Source organism: Sinohyriopsis cumingii, chromosome 15 (genome assembly GCF_028554795.1).
Source record: "Sinohyriopsis cumingii isolate HCF-2022 chromosome 15, ASM2855479v2, whole genome shotgun sequence".
NCBI classification, from domain to species: Eukaryota; Metazoa; Mollusca; class Bivalvia; order Unionida; family Unionidae; genus Sinohyriopsis; species Sinohyriopsis cumingii.
Window position 1 is genome coordinate 138,532,882 of NC_142975.1, and position 23,959 is coordinate 138,556,840.

At 36.1% G+C, this 23,959-nt stretch overlaps 1 protein-coding gene across 1 annotated transcript in view; it reads right to left on the bottom strand.

Moving 5' to 3' along the window:
• Positions 1-4,530: 4,530 nt before the first annotated feature.
• LOC149782893 (acid phosphatase type 7-like) overlaps positions 4,531-23,959 on the bottom strand; it is a 36,514-nt gene continuing 17,085 nt past the window's right edge. Inside the window, exons 2-9 of the mRNA XM_089934442.1 lie at positions 16,347-16,564; positions 15,566-15,676; positions 14,822-14,977; positions 13,295-13,370; positions 12,371-12,488; positions 10,394-10,597; positions 9,737-9,930; positions 4,531-9,146 (exon numbers count right to left, since the gene is read on the bottom strand). Coding sequence (XP_089790568.1) covers positions 8,740-9,146; positions 9,737-9,930; positions 10,394-10,597; positions 12,371-12,488; positions 13,295-13,370; positions 14,822-14,977; positions 15,566-15,676; positions 16,347-16,564 — 1,484 coding nt within the window. The 3' untranslated portion in view covers positions 4,531-8,739. The remainder of the gene's footprint in view (positions 9,147-9,736; positions 9,931-10,393; positions 10,598-12,370; positions 12,489-13,294; positions 13,371-14,821; positions 14,978-15,565; positions 15,677-16,346; positions 16,565-23,959) is intronic.

Consider the following 23,959-nt stretch of genomic DNA (forward strand, 5'->3'; position numbering starts at 1 on the left):
GATGTTGCTGAGCTAGGAAAGAAACTAAAATTTCAATAAAAACGATAACCGGAGAGATTTTGTACGAATCACAATATAAATCAAACGGAGCTTCGATCGAAATTATTGATCATAATGCGTATGCGTGGACTAATGCAGAATCAATATTTCAGCGACATTGAACTGTTAAATTTTACCAAGGAGATGTATTTGATTTTATTAACGAAATAAGTAAAAACGATCCTGTATCAGTATCCATATTTCACAGTTCTGATGATGGAAACTATAATCAGTTTGTAAGCCCTAATGGCGTTATTTATCGCACAGAATCTCTCCATGAAGAAATGAAAAATCTTGCGTTAAAATATACCGATGATGCTGAACAATTACTCAGTAATTGTTTTACTCTTTCGTCAGTTGCGGCTCATTTTGCTAGAGAGAAACATTCGTGGAAACCAACTCGGTTTGATTTTCTCAATGATATATTATCGAGTTTTGTCGAATACGGACACGGTGGATTGTGGAATAGTAAATACGATCACAGAAATGGTATCTCGTTTGATATGGTTGCATTATATCCCGGACGTTTTCTTGGCATGGGAGAGTGTTCTGAGTATTTTCAGCGATTTGGTCATCCCACACACGAAATGACGAGATTATCGATAAACGGACCATTGCCAGATTTTGACTTGACTGGATTCGCATGTATTGAGTCATTGAGTTTGCTAAAGGTCTTCATCCAATTTGTTACGTCTGGTTTGGCAAACATTTTTTCAGAAAAATTGTGGGTACTAATAGTTTTATTACGATATATGCTTGATGCAAAAGTAATGATATTTCTGACAGTAAGTGAAGCAATTATACCATATCGTCCGCAGAAAGAAGTTTGGTTACCACAACAAAATAAATATTCTGATGATGAAAATCCTGATATAACCGACTACGAAAATAAAGTCGCAAAAGATCTCGGCAGAAAAATAATTGGTAAATTCACCCAAGGAGGATCATATGATCATAATCGACATTGCTCAAGATGGATTATAGATGATGCTGAATTAGATTTTATAATTGCTGATGCAACGAAAAAAATACATTTATAAGTCGAAGGAATGCTAATTTATCAGACGGAACCAAATTAGGTACAATTGTGGGTTATATTGATGGTGAGTCACCACAGTTCACTCATTTAAGAGGTTCAATGCTCGCGTACGTTTCGAAAAATCTAATTGTCAATGATAAATAGAGTTTCTAAGTTTGCTGTCAGAGTCGCTACAGATTCATTTTATATCAATAAAAAAATATTCAAGATTGTTGGAAATATTGAATATCGGCACTTATGCATCATGGGGCGAATGGAGAATAAAACAAGAAAATATGCTTGATTATTCTGAATCCACCGACGTTGAAATCAAAGATATTTATTAGAAAAAATATCAGATATTAAAGATATCATCTGCACCGTCAGTGTATGATCCCGTAGCTAGACATAAAACAGTTTATCTCAATGGGCCGTGAGCTTCTGGTAAAACAACTCGTGTGATTGAACTATTTCGGAATTTTTATATGATCGTTTTGACCCCTACACACAAACTTGCAGGAGAAATGAGAGAAAGAAATATTAGATCATGTACTTATAAATTCCTTCGATGTAAGGGAGATAAATGGACTCCTGATCGAATGGGCGAAAAATACATTCCAAAGACTATCGTTTGGAATGAAATATGTACAGTGTCGTTAGAAACATAAAAAATATTTCTTGATTGGTTATTAACAAAATAAATACTGCAGTAAAAATGTGTGGCGATCATGGTCAACCACCACCTTTTCTTGGATTGTCTCCGCATTAATGGAATTTTGTTATTATGAAGAAATAACTGATGATCATAGAGCACTTGACCCAGAATTATTAGAGATTAAGAAATTAATCAGACTACAACCAAATAAAGTTCAGTGTGAAACAATGCGTGATATTATTTCAGAAACTCCTATGAACAACTTTTGGAATTTGTGGAGATCAGATGATTTGATAGTGGCATGTAGAAAGATAGTTCGTGATACACTTCAACAAGAATTATTTATGTTACATAAAGAAAAAGTTTCAAATCTACCGGTACCATTATTTTATTGACCGGTTGATACGCGACGAGGAATATCGACGTTGATATACCAGGATCGTCAGAAAAAACAAAATCTTTTACTAAATGGTATTGTTTTAGTTCTGTCAATGTTGATGAAGATGCGCTAAAATGAAAAAAAAAAATCCATGGACGGTAGGATACGCAATGACGATTCATTTACCTCAGTGGTTAACCATTTCTAATGCTCTAGTTTGGATCGTCGATGATCGTATCGAATGGTCAAATTTAATTTATCTCGCAGTGTCTAGAGTTAGAAAAATATCTCAGTTGCGGAGGGTTATTATAGCCGTTACAGAAACCATTGGCGATGTTATTGACAATGATATAATAAGAAAAAAATTAGTTATAAACAGTGTGACAAAAACAAATAAACCCTACTTTGATCTTGATGCTGAATTTATAATGATGCTGAAACAACAGCAAAAATAATCATTGTGCAAGCTGTAATATAGAAATGTTGTGTCGATACTCGAGTAATGATCCAATACAATTTACCGTAGACAGAATTAATAGTAAGTTTGGTCATACACGCGAAAATGTAATGCTGACCTGTCTTGACTGTAATCGACGTCGAGGTGCTAGTTAAGTGAATGCGGTGTTAATTGTGTCTTCAGGAATTACAAGTAATTGTTCGCGTACAAATCCACGTTCAGGAGCAATTGAATCTAATCTGTAGATTGCAGGTCTACCCGTAGATCTTACTACGCTAGATATTTTATGTGTCGTTGCACTCCAGATAGGATCAGTCGCTCTTTTTTTTTACCACCTTCAGTTTCTCCAGGTTCTCATAAATATCTGACAGTAACATTGCCTAATACTGGTTGTTTTGAAAAATCATGTCGTTGTATTGGTATATATTGTTTTGTAATTACATTAATAGGTTTCATAGAAGTTGTTCTAGTAATTTCATTATTTAATGCAGCTATCACTTTTGGTAATCTTGCAACACATTCACGAGATCTCGTATCTTGAATTATTTCCTTCGTAAAACTGATATCCAAATAACCGCTCAGCAAGCGTTCGATTAAATCGTTCAACAACTGCCTGATCACTATGTATTGCAGTATGTCCTCGTCTGATTTAGACATTATATTTTTCATCAGAGATGATAATGCACCAAGAAATTCCTTGCCAGGATCAACCTATAATAGTTGTGGCCATCGCAAGGGTCCTCGTTGATAAATTCATTCAAACGCAGATACAACTTCAGCAGCTGTTTTAGTTGGTAGTGGCTCTGCCTCTTTATATCTACTTGCAACGTCAACGACAGTCAACGCGTATTTGTATGTTAATTGACGTTTCCCAATTTGATCGCATCATGTGGTACAAATAATATATATGCCTGAAAAACTTCATTAGGAATGCTGACATCAAAACGTGCATGCTGAGTTCGTTTAGGTGGTGGTAGCTAAATTTGCCATATCGCCAGTCGTGCTAACCATTTCTCAGCAGCTGAACGTCTAATATTTGCTACATCAGCAACTTTACTAATTGGTGCTCTACCTCTCCAATATCCCCTGGGCGATAATAAATTGATTCCATTATTTTAATAATTGGTTGATTAATTACCAGCTCCTAAGGCTAGTTTATCTTTCATTGCAGATCTTACCAACCAGTTGGCGAGTGATTATCTGATATTTTTAATTTTTATGGAATTTACTGAATGAATCAACTTCACATCTGCAATATGTCTATCTTGTAGGCTTTTATTTTTATAAGCTACATCATGAACGTGACATGCTCGATCAATATAATTTATAGGATATTCTCCAGGTCTTGGTTGATCTTGGTTATCAAGTCGGATATCAAGTCGGGTACCAGGACCACAATAATTATATACAGGAAGATGTTTTTCTCCTAGGTATTTAGCCCATGGAGTTCCTAGAAATTCTGATATTAATGTAGCAATATCATCACCATCCTTACGTTGAATTTTAGGTAAAAACCCAAATAAAAAAATTCTTTTACATTTTGCACATTTTCCACCATATACTATTTTTCCATATTTTTTTTGTTTATTTGTTTGTTGTAACAGTGGCTAAATCAGTGGTTGGAGTTTTAACTCTACAACGTAAACAATATAGCTTCATGCATATTTATAATATGGATGTAATTGATTTCTCAGCGACACGAAAGCAAGAGCCAGTAAAAGATATTACCGAATTCTATCAGAATGATTATAATAGGTCTATCTGGGTCTAGTAAAACGCAATTACTGCTTAATCTTATAATGAGATGGTTAAAGTGGGACAAGTTGTATTTAGTTGCACGATCAGTTGATGATCAGAGATGTTATGATGTACTTAAAGATTTTAATGAAAATGCAAAATTGTTAAATGAAGATGGTGACGACATCATTAATTTTATATATAAATGAAGCACCGTCTGTAGATGAACTAGACGGGTTTATTAATAATCTCGTAGTATACGATGATGTGATGCTGGATATACAATCAAATCCAGCTAGAATATTTTTCAGAGGCAGGCATAAAAATACAGATATAATTTATGTCACTCAACTATATACACAAATACAAAAAGTGATCAGAGATAACTGTAATATTTTAGTTGTATTTAACGGAGTTGATATAGATACCCTAAGAAATATTCATCAGACTTGGTGCAGCGGAGATATGGACATAATTAGATTTAGAAACTTCTTTTCAAAAGCACAATCTGCTCTGCACGGATTTATAACAATAAATTTACACCATCCTAGAACAAGATATCGTGTAGGTCTTGATAAAATATTTGATTGATCTAATTATAGCAGCAGAGAGGGGGCAGCTTCAATGAGACGTCATATGGGTAAACGACAACATATATACTTTTAAAAAAAAACACGAACGACAAAAAAAAAGCAAAAAAAGAAAAAACCTAACCCCCAAGAGAGACTCTGGTAGAGAGACTCTTGGAGAGAAACTCTCGGTAAGTTAGAGGCTTTGGTTTGACGTTGGTGACCTTTATTTTTTTTTTAAAAAAATTGGCATGAGGTTTTTAGTTTTCAAAGTTACGTTTCAGCAAAAGGTCTGTTTGCCCTCTCTGCTGCGAAAGGAGTGAGCAATATACTTTTTGGGGAAAAGTGTTACTGAGAGTATTTCTAGAGACCAATATCAAATAAATAACGGATCTACAGATGCTATTGAACTTACTGGACAACTCCAAAACCCCTCAAATTACCACACATTCTGATATACATTTTATTATGGGACAATTTTTTTAGATATCGTTCATGGCAACCTGATCCTTAAACCGACGCATCAAATAAAAGAATAATGCGATCACTTTACCCAGTAAAGTCTACCATAAAAAAAATGCGTGAAAGAATCGGATGGAATACTTTGTATAGATATAGAAAAAACGTCAAACTTACCAACACTGGATACCTTTGAGACAAAATATTTGACCGTTTGATAGAGGTGGACAATACCAACATGTTTAAGTAGCATTAGAATAATCTTATAGGACTAAAACATGTAACCAGTCTGAAGATAAAGCCTGATTATAGAGGGGGTCGGATAAGGGAAGGTGTTCCCGTGTTAATATTTTAAAGAGGTTTAGGAATTAATGATTCAGTCTTAAATTATTGTACCATTTTAGATTTATTTATATTACAGCAGCATGTGAAAAATAAAAGGCTTAAAGGTATGGCGTAAAAAAAAGATTCTTACATATAAAATCAAAGCAAACTCTTAAAAAAGCATATTTTTATTAACAAGTGCAGAATGTGTAAAAAGAGTAACATTTTCAAAGTGTGCCAAAAACATTGTGATAAAAGAAAATATAATAGTATTTTGCTCCCACCCCGAGAGTTTTTGTCCACCCCCACACTACCCCTTTGCAATTATAAAAACAAAAAGCTTGAAGGATATAAAAAAAGTGCATAAACTTCATACATTAATTTATCATTTGTAACGTGATTGTAGGCTAGGGTCCCTCACACAGACATCTTAATTCACTTTCCCAATGAAACGGAAGTTTTCAAGGTAAACAAAGTCCCTGCTTGTTGTCTTTTTTCAGATTAATGGATAAGTCCATTTTTAGTGGTATTTACAATTTAAAATCTGTGCCGTCTGCATATGATATTTGCAATGTCCAGCCTTAAAATTTCTATAAAAAATACTTCAACAAAATAAAATGGGCAAAAGGTGTAACCCGTATTTAAATGAGTCTAAAGGTATGTAACGCCTAAAGCTACAGCCCTTTACGGAACTATTTGGCACTTATCCAATACGATGAACAAAATCACTCTTTTGTGAAGAAAAAAACATACTGCATGTAAATATAACGTCCATCTTCGTAAAGAAACTCCCGTTTGGAATAAAACGCGAACAAGTTGGTGAATGAGACGACTAGACTTTGTGCATTGTGTATATCCTTGATGCTTTACATTTGGTAGGGGTATGCAGACTGCAGGAGGTGGGGTTATTCGAATACTATAGTCTATTCTATCTTTTTTATATACATATCTTACATGATTACAACCTCTCGAGTATTTACACTTTTCTGATCCATTCATTTCATCTTCATCATCATCATGAGCAGCAGCAGCAACAGCATCGTGGTTATTCACCTTTGGAAAATAGCATAAAATCATCCTGAACAATGAATTCTTGGCACTACTTCCACACAATTAGTCTAATGCTGTATTTTGTTTGCCGCTGTTTCTTCAAAAGTGACTTAAAACAATGCATAATAAACAACAAACGAAATAAATAAAACCGCATTTGCATAACATTTTATGCTGAAAATACAATTAAAAAAAAAGGTAAACAATGACTAATGCTCGTCATGAATATCATGATATGTAATATCTTATTGCATGTATACCAACAAATCTTAGAAGACCTAGGTCGAGACAATAGTGATTTAAAAAAATAAATCTGACTCCGACAGGTGTTAAATCATCAAACTGTACGGTTATTTAACTAGAAAAAATGATAAAACGAAAAGCATATCATGACAACTAAAAGGGAATTAGCAGGCAATTTCCAGGTAACATTTGCGGACATATTCTGCATTTTATAGATTTCTTTGTTTTGGCTGGTATTAATGGCGTTAATCTCTATATCAGGTCGAGGTAATTTGTAAGCCAATTGCCTTTTGTAAGGCAGCCGACCCAGGCTGGTCTTGGCGGGTATAGAGACCCGCGACCCTTGGATTACAAACTGAGCAAACGCGGTTCCCACATGCCATAGGTAATACTGCAAATCAGTTATTTCCATTCTTTGTCGAAAAATGATTCCTGGTGGTCAAAAGGAGTAATATTATTGTCACAGAAGAATCATTGTTCATTGGATCTTTAAATTCATGGTCTGAAGCTACCACGAAATGCGTGAAAAACTTGTATCAAGCGAATTATAGTTGATTAATAGTAACAATCTTTCATCATTGACATGAACCTAATAAGAACTCTTTCTCGTCTGTTTGACGGCAGATCGTCTAAGAATCAGAACTTTAATTTCTTTTCTGTCGTTATAAGCGAAACGATAGTTCGCGTGTACGACATATCGGATGGGTAAGTAGGTGTCGAATACATTCTGCATACTGCAAACATCTTTCTAGTGACTATATTGGCGCAATAAGAATTAAAATGTATGGAGGTTTTATGGCCGTTAACGATATTTTGTGGCCTACATATTCCCTGGTAGTGGTGTGATAGCTTCGTCCGTTTCATTTCCTTAATTAATCCGTTAATAAAATGAATCAGATGACAATTATGCCCCATTACTAGTAACCGAAAATAAACCAAAATAAACGTATCTATCACACACCAAGAACGGTAAACAAAGTAGATATATCACATTCGCGACAACGAGGTACTTAGTTAAATTTTACAGGAGTTATAAACATAGCATCACATATCGTCTGTCTGCACATTTGCATTAAAAGAAAATATAACATCATATCGAATCAGATGAAAACTTAATGGAAGGTGCGTATGTACATTATGTAAAACTATCGCCCTGTAGGGAAAAAAAAAATATTGTACCCATTGTTTACCCGAGTACTACTGATAATCTAGTAATTCACTGCTTTACAGGGAAAATACAGCTTGTACATTTCTATTAACTATGTCTATAAATATTTAAATCACAGGAACCTGTGAATAAGTATGGTGTAAAAGGAACAACTGGTGCCTTCAATGCATCTTTATGATACAAAATATTTTGATTCCGCTCGTATTCTACTGTTTGGCCTTCAGGTGACAAAACAAATTCATCGCAATATCCTATTTCATGATGTTGACAAAACTCTTGGACGTTCTCAGGCACAACTAGTATCAGATATTAAAACAGACATGACATTTGCAGTTTTATCCCTTTTTCTACGTCGCTGTCATGTGCAGTGGGTTACCCAATAACCACAAGAGTATCGACTTCACTCTATCCTTATTTGAAACATGTGGTAGAAAAATCTCTGCCTTCAGTTCCGGTATGTTCTGTTCTCCAACATTCTCCGTCATGCCAAATGAACTACATGGAATTGGGAAGCATTTTAACTCGTTACGTGATGCAGCTCTAAAATGTTAGAATTATTATCATTATATATTTGCTTCTAATGTGATTGATCTACATCTGTAAAGCAAATAATATACAATAAAACTAGCTTAAGGTCTGTATTATACCGAATCAGCGCCCTCTACCAATAAATGTTCATATTCAATATTGTTCCGAGGACGCAATGTCACGTGACTATTTGATGTTTGTGCTCTACTTCGTTTCCAACAACAGAAACAACCAATGATACCAGCAACCATGACAAAAAGCATTCCGAATGCAAGTCCTACAACGAGGAAGACATATCTGATCATTGGAGGGCATACGCAAGAATCGTGTCTTTTAGGGCCCTCGCATGTAATATCTTTAATAAAAGGACCATGTGCGTTTTGGACCAGCCAAAATGTGTCTATCAGAGAATTATCCTGGGCTGACACCTGCTCAAACGATAGATGTGTGCGGTTTTGAACATGCAGACGTCCGTAGGAATACAGACTGGTTTTATCATCTCTGAACGCTGACCATGCATCTGAAATATAATAAGTATATATATATATATATATATATATATATATATATATATATGAATCGCAAATATTATATCACTTTGGGGGCTTCATCATTATTCAGGAACATCGTTTATGTGAGTGAATATAAAGATGAAAGATTCGATTACCATACATATATATATGTTTATTACATCACAAGTGTTTATACGATTCCTCAAAAACATGTTGAGGTACAAATAGCCTCAGTTCTGCTTTTGCTTGCACCCCTAAAATCAGCCTTGCTTGATTCAGCCAAACTTGTTCTTCAAACATAATCCTTAAGGAGGACACTCTAGCAGTAATAAAACTAACTCACTCAAAGAGCATATCTCACTTCTTGGGGAACCAAGTCACAGTATCAATACTACCTCTAAGGTAACAGCAACAATAACGATGACAACAAAAAAACAGTTGCAATACATCATGAAATGCAGCACACACACAAAAAAACCTCACACAACACTCCCCCTCTTTAAAACAAATAAAACAAAAATAGTAATATCCCATAAAGGAGGGCAACTGTTTTAAATCTTATCCCTATGAATATTTAGTCTCCACAGAATTTACAAACCTGGTCTCCGACTCATCCAATTGACTCCCTCTAGATTGCCAGCTGCACCGGAAATGACATGGACGGAAGCTTGGGGATTGTCATAACTTGTAGCGTATACCTTCTCATTGTACAATGGCCACAGGCGTTCATAAGAATGCTCATGAGCTTCAATAATAAGGTCAACGCCTTGAGCATGGAATAATTTTTCTAACCTGAGAAACAATAAATACAGATGACGGAAAAAGAAGGAAAAACAGCTAAATATGAAATTGTTTCATTAATGCTCCAACTTTCATGGCATCACATTGTAGAAATAATTAACACTTATTAGTTTGCTAATCTGTGTAAACTTTGTATGTATGTGTTATTCCAATAGTTTTTTCTCTCAACACAGTAGCTATAATTTACACTTTGAGTCCCATTATCTACGGCATTTGAGCTGAAAACAAGACTATAACTGCACGACTTTGATCTAATCAATGTTAGTTCACAGTGACGTATGTTGTTTGTATATTCCCTTTGCTAGGACTTTGATAAACTCATTTACTTCTCATTTTCGCACAATTCAAACTCTTAAATTCTCAAAAATCATCGATTCGTTCGAGAAAGCGTCCTAAAATGGGTTAAAATATTTGAAATTGCTAGAAAAAAGATCCAGAAGAATTTGCATCTTACCCGTGTTTAACCCAACGTGATATAAATCGGTTGGTGCAGTCATCTGCATTATTATTGGAGCAGTACATCGGACGGTGACCCATGGCAATGATCCAAGGTGTTTTATCACGTTTCTGATTAGTTTTTATCAGATCATCTAACAACCAATAGAATTGAGTGCAGACGTAATCTTCGTTGTGAATAAAGTAGACTTCGGTTGAATAGCTGCAATATAAACATATAACTGTTAATAGCTTTTGTGCAAAACTTAAATGGCACGGATGAATTATCATTCACTTTAATAAAGTGGCGATGTCAGAACAAGTTCTACTCAGGAATGTTGGCAAATTAAGTCTATTTTCGACTTTGTTTCGAGAGTTTAAATCGTCACAGTTCATCATGATTTTTTTTCAAAGCGTGATTTAAACTCCTTGTTCTCTCAAATGATGCACGCAAGGACCTAATTAGCGTGCATCATCAGACGCAGATGGAGAAGGAAAAAGTTAAGACTGATCAAAAATCCTCGATTACTAGTGTGATAGCACGTTCAAAGTTGTGCAAATTTGATGCAAAAGTTCTTTGGGTTTGTTTTTACTTTAATGCAAAATATGACCATAACTAGGCAGAAGACGACCAACTTTCCCTACTATAACTACTAGTAAATAATCCAAAAACTCGCATTTTCCACAATAATTATGTATATGAGCTATGTGTGTGTGTGTGTGTGTGTGTGTGTTGGATTTTTAACGTAACTTTAACAATTTTTAAATCATATCGCTACGATGTCTGCAGTGTGACAGCTTATAGTGATGTCTAGCACTGGGGCATCATGTCGCAGACAATAAGCATCATGTCCCACCAACTCACATTATCCTGACACCAGGTCTGCCAGTCCTAACACTAACCTCTAGTACCAGGTGGTTCTTTCCGGGTTTTCCGGGTTCTTCCTCCACCATTAATACTGGCCGCCATGTATAGCCTATCGTGCTGAAAAATGGCGTTAAACCCCACAACACAACACAACAACCACAACCACAACACAGTACCATTTTTTAAAGGTCTTTGGTATGACTCGGCCGGGGTTCGAACCTAAGTGAACTATTATTGTTTATTAATAAATAACATGAGCACTTTAACAGCTTCGTAAATTAATGACTTAAAAAGGTAGGTTTGTTGGGACTACACCAATTATTGTTTATAGTCTACGCCAAAAAACCCATGATCACAAATCATATTCATTCTGAACTGCTGCAAGGGTGTTCCGGTTCTACCGCACGTGCTATGTAGTGTTTTCAGTCTAACCACCTACTGGGACAATCAAGGCTATTCTCTGAATTGCCCCCCCCCCCCTCCTTTATGCGCCGAAAAACAAGAAAAATCAAGGTAAAATCATTTCACAGAATATACTTATTCTAATTATGGACACGATCTCATACTGCGGTCAATAGGTTGGAAAATATTAAAAAATTATGGTTGGTACAATGTTTTCAATCCTGAATAATGTCTAGATAAAAGAAATAGAAAGAAAACAAACGACGGTATTAGCTCGTCTCGCACGTACTAATGTAACTTTAACTGAGCGTATTGCAGTATAATGCACAGCTGGTCTGGGAACTGAGCTAAGCAAACACAGCAAATAAAAAAAATTATTAAAAAAAAGAAAGATAAAAAAGAAGAAAATGCAATACAACAGAGATGCAAGATAGCAGAAAATCTATTTGAGCTAATATGTGTACAAAACGCGATTAAAATTATTTTTATTGATAAAGAAGCCATATATAGATATGCTGATTCTTAATGATGCATGACATCATATTTTCATTAGAAAGATATATTTGGATAGAAAAAATCTGATTCAACCCGGAAATTAAATTATTTTCTACTGAGAAATACGAGTTGTAACTACTACTACTACTACTACTACTACTACTACTACTACTAATAATAATAATAATAATGATAATAATAATTATTTGATTTTAGGACAGAGCAAATTACCTAATAAAATGAACGAGTCCAATATCATAGCTGTACCACATCTTCGCGAGAGGCATTGGCCACTCGATTCCTGGCATGGAGAACCTCGTCCGATAATGGATAAAATCCCCATACATCTCTGAAGAAACAAAAACATTATAATTAAATTCGATTGGTCAAACGTGAAAAATTGTTGTTGTTTTTTATTACGACGTGTCAAAGGGAACATACCAGTACGGCTGTATGCATCATGTTATAATTTTGAAAGGACATGCAGTGTATTTTCAATCTCAGAGATAATACTGTTCATATTTTCATGATTCATTATACAAAAAATTTCTTTAAGAGTGTTGTTGTTTTAGCAAAACGACAGCAAGAAAAAAATGAGCATTTCACTCCATTCCATGGGGTGCCTTCAAGGTATACCCTTCAATGAGGCTTTGTTACTGGCGACTTTTGCTCGTTTTCTCTTATTGATGTCTTCCTGAGAGGTGGGGGTTTCTCTCATCATGCTGTGCGTGGACACACACCCCGATGAAACTCTAGAGGTTTAGAGGGCTGTCCAGTCCGAACTTCAAGTATATACATACATACATAATGCTTATGTCTTTTTTTCCGTACAAACTTATAGAACGTGGAAATATCAAGCTATGCAGCCTTTTCAATCTCAAAATGGCTATATGGTGCGAATTAAAAGTAACGTTCCGAAAAGAATAAAACCCAGGAATTGCACAAAACCCTTCCAATCATAAGCAGACGTTGATATACACACATAAAGATATATATTAACTAACTTTCGTGCGTTTGTATGCATTTTTTACATGCAAGACGTTCAGGCTGGTGGTACGTTTAATGTGGTCTATAATAGGAACAGTAAAACAGTACAAGTGTAAAATATAAGTCGAGCATAGTATTTTGAGAGCCTCTTCTGTGTCATATACTCACCATGGTTACCTGGGGATGTCATGTAGGAAATATTGGCGGCAAAAGGCTGAATAAGCTGCATGAATCTGTCTCCAGCCTGGAACAAAATAAAACAGTGGCTTTCATCATTTTGAGAGAGAGAGAGAGAGAGAGAGAGAGAGAGAGAGAGAGAGATCTTAAAATCTTAACTAAGGCATTTGAAGTATGCCCGCACATGGAATACTTATTTTAATATTTTACAAATGGAATACAATAATTTGTACTTGGTGCGATAGCCTATTAAAGCAAATATAATGATAATTTAGGAATAAACGAAAACAGATTATATAAATTCTAATAAAATCGTATGCACTACTGCAGCAGATTTTGCGCAAATAGTTTGAAATATTATTTCCTGATCTATGGTTGCTTGTGCACAAAATATTCCTAATGAAGCATGACATCAGGATTTAGACGTTAGTGAATTTTGTTCTAGCACAAAGTTAGTCTGCTTCAATGGAAAATGATTTAAAATTACAAAAGTTAAGGCCCTGTTTTAAATTTTAATTGATTGCTGTCCCCAAGAGAAGGCAGAGGATAAATCTAGGTCTGTGTGTACGGGCGTCCAGGAAGGGGATACAATTTTCATAAAAATTTACTCCCTCTACCCATTTTTACAATGACAAAATTTTCTTATGAATAACATAATCACATTAGATCGTAAGACGCGTCATTCATGAACAAAATAATCCGTGATCTTAATGACATTCGCTTAATATACACGTCTGAACAAAAATCTGACCAGAAATGTGGCTTCCAGACCAGTAAGGATCTCAGCCAGTCTGATACAAGATCACCTCATTAGTATGCGTGGATCACTCTCATTACCAGTCTCGTTCTAGATCTTATTCCAAGTTTAATCAAACTGGACCAGAGATATTGTCTCTAGAGTGGTAGCAATCTCAACCGGCAAGATCACTTGATTATGCGCGGATTTCGCTCGATATCAAATTCATCCGCGATCTGGATAATATAAGCATATATTACAAGCCTGATCACAATGGTCATAGACAACTGACTATTTTATGAGGTTAGGAACCAGACTATTCGTGGCGGTATTTTCAAGTCCGTATATTATTAAAAGGTCGCTGAATGGCTGAAAGTAACAACAGGAAAATATGAAAGTAATTTGTCGGAGGACATTATATATATATATGATTCTTAAGTACAAAAATCCATTCAATCCATCTTAGAATTAAACGCGTGGTTTGCTAAATGACTCTTACAAACTATTATATACACACACACAAACTTAAAGACCTAATAATGTTTCCTACCTGAAATATTCTCAGCATGTTTTTATTTTTTAATGTTTTTCTAATTTCATGGTGTTTGTTTTTGTAACAATATTATTGTTTTTTTATCTTATAGGTGTTGTCTAATGTTGTAAAGCGCTTAGAGCTTCTAAAGATTAGGCGCTATACAAAGTCCTCATTACTATATATATCTGTGTGTGTGTGTGTGTGTGTGTGTGTGCCAAGAATTCACTTTAGATTACTAAATATATACCTGGCCGTGTTCACTTGTAAGGTCGTATGCCATATCACCAACATGCCAGATAGCGTTGTAATTATTTGAGGCTACTTCTTCCTCAAGTTTCCGGTAAATCGGGAAATCGGCCGACGCTCCTAGATCTCCATATATTAGGTATTTGTGTGGTTTCTCCTGCAAATATGGACTCGGTTATGAATGTGAGCATAACATTTTCGTAAGCATAAAAGCAAAATTAAAGTCCTTAAAAATGTAATTTATGTGAATTCACAAGCGTCCTATATTCGTCAAAGCCCAGTAAACCGTGTGCCTTGTCAAATGAAGTGGATGCTTTGCATCACAAACTGGAATCTGTTATGAAATGTGTAAGTACTAAAAAATATTTAAACGCTAATAACTTATGGAACAAGTCCAGACTCTCTGCGATCCCAATAATACAAAGCTGAAACAAAAACAATCAGTAGTTAAATCCGAAAGAACTTCATGCGTACATTTAACAAATTCTTAGAAATTTTTAAAGCTAGTCAGTTGTTTTTTTTTACAGTGTTTAGAAATTACATTCGATAGGACAGACTAGTTACTTGTGTGGGGTTTGATGTTAAAAAGGGGGCTATTTCTTTTATTTCTTTTGCTTTCAATTACAAACAGTCTCTGATTTTGCTATGAAAAGTGAAGCATGTTAAGGGGGACGGGAACAGTGAGATTTGACCGACCCACCCTCCCACCCCATATGTGTCCGCCACAGCGTAGAAGAATACTTACGGTGTCGTTAGTTAACGTGGTAAAGCTATGCACCCTACTACTAATGATGGCATGTTCAGAATCGTCAAGCGCCACAACCCTGTAGTAGTATCGTCTTCCTGGCTTTAGACTCTAAAAATAAAATGAAAAGACATCGGTGACAAGAAAATTGAAACATTTTTCCTTATAACAGCTACATTATCCGTGGTTTACATATTATACATCCGACACGGATAAGCAAGGTTCGTCATCCATGGAAGCCCATGACTGTTTGAAATCATCCAGATCCAGTTTCTTTCGTATCGAATTTTAAAAATAATAATTTTGGGTATTTTACACTAAAACTATCGCGCAAATGTAATCAAGTTTGAAAAAGAAAGAAATTCAAGTCATAGTAAAAGCTCTGCATGAACAAAGTCGATAACCATATGGGTCCAAGTGTCGCAAGGATATAACTATAATAGTGTGTGACGACCTTAAAAGAAATCCACCGATTATCCTCACGTGACATATTTCTGCTGCTCGATACGTCTGCAATATTAGTTGGCACGCTAGGCAACTAGGTTGTACTTGTTTACTGTTTATTTTCAGTTATAAACTGTAAAATGATAAAGGTATGATTTTTTAAAGGAGACTCGGCTTTAAAAAGAAATTCATGGGCATAAATTGGCTATTTAAAAAACAGACTTAAAGGAGGCAGGTCGAAGACTGGAGAGCAAATTTTCATTAATGAGAAATCATTCTCCTATTTATCCTCAGTACATTAACGTCATGCAAAGCATTACACTATATTATCGCTTACCTTGACTTCTGCCTTATGAATGTATTTTAGAGCCTTCGAGCTCCAATCCGGAAGTTCATTCGCGCTACTTCTGGCAGAATGCTGTAGTAAATCTGGACTTTCTCCATATTCAACCTGACATCGGATTTGTACGTCGATAGACCACATGACTACCATGGTTTCGAGTTCATCTCCAAAACTAAGATGAATTTGTTCGGGACAGCGTATAGAAAGCGAATCTGTAAAAGAACATAAGCTTCCTCTTTATATTATACAGTAGTTCTGTAATATTGAAAAAAAAAAGAAAACAAACATTTCAATTGTCTGGACGAACTATTGTAATATTTGTAACGAGGATCTTTTAAAATAGCATGTCTCCGAAGGATGTATGAAAAGATTTGGATACGATTTGTTTTAGAAACTCCAGCGAGTGCAATTAATAGAATTTAAAGTCGAGTCTATTTTCTACTTAACCCGAATCAATGATTTCTTTTTTAAATTATGTAAACAACTAATACGTAGCTAAAATATTCACCACTTTTATGTTCTAATAATATCTATATTGCAAACATTAGGAACCTTCTAGAAGGTTAATTTCCATTAGGTAATGGTTTTTATTAAAAATGTTACTTGTGACCTGACGTCAAGTAGAGGACTATATATCTTGTTTTTCTATAAACTATTCATACGTGTTTTACAATCTAAGAAGAATCAACTGTATTAATCTTGTGTCCAGTAGTTCATTTGGGCTGGAAATTTTATTTGGTGAAACTATTTATTCAATGGACATACAAGTGTTTGTCAAATATAACATTCGTGGAAATAGAGACTTTGAATTTATAGTGAATTTTCAAATAATGGTATATTCTTGTATTGTGTTATTGTGATCTTAAAAAAAGATTGTTGCGTATCGCCTCTACAGGGCCACCACAGGTACATCAACAATTCATGAGTTGGACTTAATTTGGATTTCCTCTAAAGTTTATTCAGAACTTTAATCACTAGGACTTGTGTTTGAAATTCTAAGAGTATTTAGGGATTTAATTCGCAATATCGTAAGTTCTTTTAACATTGCTCACTGCGTTCTTGGGATATAAATTATTGCTTGAATTGTACAAGCTTGTTGCTTCTCACTCTTATTTCTTAGTTATTTATAGACCACGGAGTTGTACTAAGACACACACACACACACATCAAGATATATATATATATATATATATATATATATATATATATATATATATATATATATATATATATATATATATATATATATATATATATCAATCATGTGGACCAGAAAGAAAAAAAAATTTGATTGAATTATATGACCAATTTGATCTGCATGTGCGAGTATTTTGATTCGGAATGATGGCAGCACTCGTATTGTCCAATCTTTTGAGCTTTTAATATAATTTTTACTGAATTTCAAAATGGGGCCAGGGCGCCATAATATTTTCAGTGCTACGGGCCCTGGAAGGCTTTTATCAGGCACTTCCCAAATGCATATACCTATATGAAACATTAAACGAACGATGTCAAATGATATAGAACATTTGCTGCAGTATAGCTATATATAATCATAAGTCGTGCAATCAATACGAGTTCCAGCTAACGCGTGTACTCTGCATAATACATTATGGTTACCGTTAATTCATGATATGACACGATCTAAGGTGCTATCTTTAATTCCAAATATGCAAATTAGCTTGAATGAGTCGTAACGATTCGTCTAAGCGGCCCAAACGGAGCTTGCCAATTTTTCTAACAAACTGGATAGCATTTAACCAATTGGATAGCATGTTGTTGTTGTTGTTGTTGTTGTTGTTGGGTTTAACGCCATTTTTCAGCACACGATAGGCTATACATGGCGGCCAGTATTAATGGTGGAGGAAGAACCCGAGAAACCCCCGGAAAGAACCATCGATCCACGAGAAGCTACTGGCAAGCTTTCTCACATACCCACATTGGCTGAATCCGAGACTCGAACCGCCGCAGACAGAGGTGAGATGGCAGTGATCCGTAACGGAGAGCGCTTTAGACCTCTCGGCCACTCGTGGCCCCCTGGATTGCATGTAACCAATTGGATAGCATATGCATTCAAAAAACAATCACCATAAACTATAATTAAATCGATTAGTATTATAGAAATCAACTCTTCACAGGCACTATACAGGGTGTAATAAATGCAATAATCCATTGCGACACTATATCAAGTACTCAGTACAAATTATGACACTGAAAGTTTTTGAAATCAATACACCCATACAGTATGGGCTCTTTATGTTTGTCATACAAGTTTACACAAGTTTATCAACCTGTATAAAGAATCCAATACAAATTACAACACATAAAACTTGTGAAAGCATCACCGCAATTGTCTATTGTTCAGTTATCTCAATCAGTTATGTGATTCTCCCATAGATTATTAACTAAGATAAATATTAAGCCTCACATTTACTTTGCGATCATGAACTAAACTTGTCTGCTATCCACTCCTCTCGTTTTCATCTGAGAGAGAGAGAGAGAGAGAGAGAGAGAGAGAGAGAGTATACCAAGAATAACACCTGGATGGGTGTAGAGAATTTAATCACTGCACTACCATAAACGGTTACATAGCATGTACCATTTATCAGTTTTGTGCTGTATATGATAATATAGCGTCATAATGGGAGTTTGAAGCCACACCTACCTATAATAACTCCCAAACAAGACCCCATCTAGATTCTCAATGAAATTTTACCCCTGGCGATTATTTGCATTCGTCAGGTCACCTGGAAGGTTCGCTTCTGAAGCTCGCGTGAGACCGCTTGGAAGTCCCTGTAAGGGATTCATGGGATGGAGAACCGTGATAGGAAAGCTTGGCTTTTTCCACCGCCTTTAGGATGCATTCACCGAGACAGCTCAATATACACTGACATATAAGTAATTCACCCTTTGATGGTTGCTGTGATCTATTAGATAATGCCATTAGAAACCGCACAGTTTGATACATGTACGTTTGTGAAAGAAATCAGTGATGTGATTTTGATTTTTAACGTAGCTTTAACAATGTTTCAGTCACATCGCTACGATGTCTCCAATGTGGCAGTTTATAGTGATGTCTAGCACTGGGGCATCATGCCGCAGACATGTAGCACGATGTCCCACTCAGTCACATTATCCTGACACCAGGCCGACCAGTCCTAACACTAACCTCTTAATGCTGAGCGCCAAGCGAGGCAGCTGTTAGTACCATTTTTGTAAGTCTCTGGTATGACTCGGCCGGGGTTCGAACCCACGACCTCCTGCATCCGAGGCGGACGCTCTAACCACTAGGCAACCGGAGCTGTATGTGAAAGAAATCACTTCTGCAGTTAATACAGGAATTAAATTACCAAATCACTGGCGCGTTGTAATGTCACAAAATTATTAAATCGCTATTTAGCCTGAATACGTATAACGATTCGTCAAAGTGGCTCAAAAAGGAACTTTATCATTTTTCTAAGACGTATCCGAAGCATCTTGATGTATTAACTGGGTTCCGGATCGCGTTGAAAGCAAGTACGACGAAAACTTGTCAAAGAACATACTAAAGAGCCAGAAATAGCACTGTATGATATTGTGCAAGAAAATTTCAAGTCGCAGACGTTAACTCGATCCATGACGAACGAAGACAACCCAACATCCAGCGAAGACAACAAATATATTGAAAAGTGCAGTGATGGCAGCGGAGATTCAAAGTGAAGATCCTTGGCGATCACCGCAATGTATAAATCAATTAGAAAATGCCATTGGGATGAAATATATCACTGCATTCACACTCGACTTTCATGAAATATACGAAATGATGTACAACCCCGCAGAAACGAAGCAGCGCAGATAAGAGAAGAAATTCTCTTAAGCCATTGTTCAGTCCAGTTTCGCAAATGTAATAGCTGAGATTTTCAAACATTCTAAGATGTTTTAATATTGTTGGATACAACGTACAAAGTCTGGCCATGTTGGAGTTTGTGAAATGCTCGATAGATCACTTGAGCTCATTATTGTTATTAGACCAACTTGAAGAAAATTCTATCCACGCTTGCAAGTGAATTTCATGATCCCAAATCGCCGGCCTGTTTATTTACAAAGGCCCGATTTACAGGTTCAGACTTTTATGACACAAAAAATATCATGTCACTTGGTGGACTCCACAAAATGTTAACATATCGCATACAGATTATCTCCTATTTGTTCAGACACTATTGTATGCTCATGCGAAGATAAAACGAAGGACATGCATGATATAGAGAAGGATATATACAGGATCAATGAAAAGTATTTCATATTAAAGGATACAATCTGCGTGTATATATATATAGGAATTTCGATGACATTGGGGCATACTAGATGCAAAGGTAGATAATTAATAAAACAACATGAACTTTGCAGCAGACAATGTCATTAAGAACACTGTGAATCCCACTTCCTTTCATTATGTGTTGGCTCGGTTCTCAACTATGTCTTAAATGTAGTATCGGAGTCAAGTCACGCCGTCAGCTTTGCTGACCTCGCGAATAAGTAGCTGAGCATTACCGTGCGCGGAGAAAATTTGCCAACATTAATGCGGTAAAGCCAATGATTTCGTCAAGGATTGATGCTATTGCTCTTTCTGATCCTGATACTATTAAAAAAGTCTTAGTGGTAATTGTGAATCGCGAGATCGACTTCTAACTCCTCTCGCACAATAACCAATTCCTGGAGGCTTTACCACGCGAGGCAGTGACTTTATTCACGCGGCGCAAGATGGTAGCACGTTGGTTTCCCGTGAACATCGACTCAGTCTCAGATTGTAAACATACCGACGGAAATCCCCTGGTCAGTAGCATGACGTTGTCCACCTTCTGATTCTCTTGAGGCATACAAACCAAACTGTTTTAGAGTCTAACGCGGAAGGGGGGGGGGGGGCGTGTAATTTCATTTTTCAATGCTGCTATCACCAACCGAAGCTGCGCCATCCAATCACGATACAGATCGTAAATAATCGTTCTATATATCTGCGGTACAATCGTACAATCGTTCCACATTAGGTTGATTACAATGACTGTTCACATGTCCACGGCGGACCAGCATATTTTTTGTTGTTGTCAAGAACACATCAACGGATCCAAGCAATTCTTTGCCTGAATCCACCTTCAGAAACCACAGCAACTTTAGCGATCCATGTGCATATATACGTTCGAATGCGTTTGAATCTTTGGACTCAACAGCTCCGCTTCCTTGTATTTGCTGACAACATCTATCATGGTCATTGCATATTGGATTGCTCGTAGCCTTGATGGTCCTCGTATCTGATCATGTGGGAGAAACAGGATGTCAGACATGTGAACTTCGTTTTGGGTTGAAACATCAAACCATTCACGGGAAATTTTCACTGGGGCGGGTAGGTAAATTGGCCAGAACGCTTGCTTGGCCAGTTGCGCTATGGGTACATTTGAGGCAACTTTTGGCGCATTCGCTAACTTTCAATAGCTGCATAGCCTTTCCAATAACTGCGCTGACTGCAGTATATGATGGTCAGCTTCTCGTCCATGTTTATTATCAGAGAAAATATTTTCTCATGACCGGCACAGAATACAGACGTGATCTGTGTTACTCCACGATGCGCACACATGCCTAATGTGTTACGAGACAATTATAACATGCTGATGATATTTCACGGGGTTGCCGCACACGGCCGACGCTTCGTGGGATGAGTATGAAATTATTCAACTTGTTTAATAAATTTATTTTTAAACAGGCACTAATGTAAGATTAGCCTCTCCTAGTCCTGTATACGAGCAACGCTCCGTTTTATCGACACCTGAAGTACTCTAAACAATGTTTATATGTCCAATAGATTTAATATTTTAAAAACATATTAGATGACACAAAGTCTTCGGTAATTTAGATGTCGGATGTTATGGATAGGTACAAAGAAAGAAGTAGTACATTTGAAATTTATAACACTCGTGACAGAAAAAAAAACACGTTATTGTAAGGACATTAGACAAGTCTAGCATGATCTTATAGAACTTTCATGCTTATGTATGTATCTATGAAAAGTAATGATTGTATTGTATTATATTATTGTATTGTATTGTATTGTTTTGTACTGTATGTATGACTGACTGACTCACTGACTTTATTTCCTCTTTATGTATGTACGCACGTTCTTCTGAGCTTTATGTTCATGTGCACGTCAGTACTCGATTAGATGTTGTTGTTGTGGGGTTTAACGCCATTTTTCAGCACACGATAGGCTATACATGGCGGCCAGTATTAATGGTGGAGGAAGAACCCGGGAAATCCCCAGAAAGAACCACCGACCCACGAGAAGCTACTGGTAAGCTTTCTCACGTACCCACATTGGCCGAATCCTAGACTCGAACCCACGCAGACAGAGATGAGATGGCAGTGATCCGTAACGGAGAGCGCTTTAGACCACTCGGCCACTCGGGGCCTCTGTACTAGATTAGTGTAAAAATAACAATATGCTATAGAAGCTGAAGATTGCACACATTTGATAAAACGATGATGTTAAATGGTGATAAAGAGCTTTGATCTAAATTCTGTAATTATCAAATGAATACCAGAGTTTCTTTGATCTTAACGCAGATACAACTTCCGTACATGCGTAATCGACCGCATTAATTTTCAAGGGGGAAGGGGGCAAAGCAAAGGCGAAAAGGGGTATATTTCTATACTGCACAACATATTTTAAACAAAAGACGGTGATTTCGTGTTATCAAATATGCGATATTCGGGATACCCAACGTCTTATATTCATTAAAACTAATAAGTAAAAATAGCAACTCTAATTGTTTGGGTGAAAGGAAAACTACTGAATCATTTAGGTCACTAAAACACTGAACATCCCTATATATGCATATGTGGACTGATGGGTGTATCTATTTATCTATCTCGAGTATTACGTAACGTAAGTTGAACAAAGTGTAGGATATTTCCCTGTTTGAAAGATGTCATGTATGGCAGCATCAGTGTCGGATAAATTAGGACTTCGCTGTCAGTGTCTGACAGTTTGATTCGACAATGATCAGCGAGTCGATAACAACGAATCACCGTTTTTCAGTTTAGCGCCCTCTGGCAGATAACAGGTGCTGGATAATCCAATATGGCAGCATATAGGATCATGCGAAACTGTGTATTTTTTTTTAATCGATAACCAAAAATGGTCGCTTACTATGCTATATATATCGGCTGGTGAAGTAAAATTAATCTTTATTATATTTAGTGCATTTTGTGTAGTAAAAGCTATATATAAACTATATTTTATTTTCCTGAATTGATCAAGTGTCCGTTTTGTTTGTTTGACAAGAAAAGATCTACCCAGAAGAAGATCGATCAGTCGCCGTTTCGTTTGAAAAAAGAAAACGGGGAAGTTAAGCTTAGTGAAAAACATGGTTATTTATATCAGATATAGAGGCAACTGAACATTTTCGGAATTCAATGCTGAGACTTAGTTGTATTTGACATCATGATAATCGCTGTAAAACGAGACAAAGAATATTTTAATACAGTGATGTTGCCAAAACTTTCAATCACATGGTTCTAGAAACTGTTGTTTTTAAGTTAATATTTATGTGTTGGGTATATACTTGTCAAAATTTCTA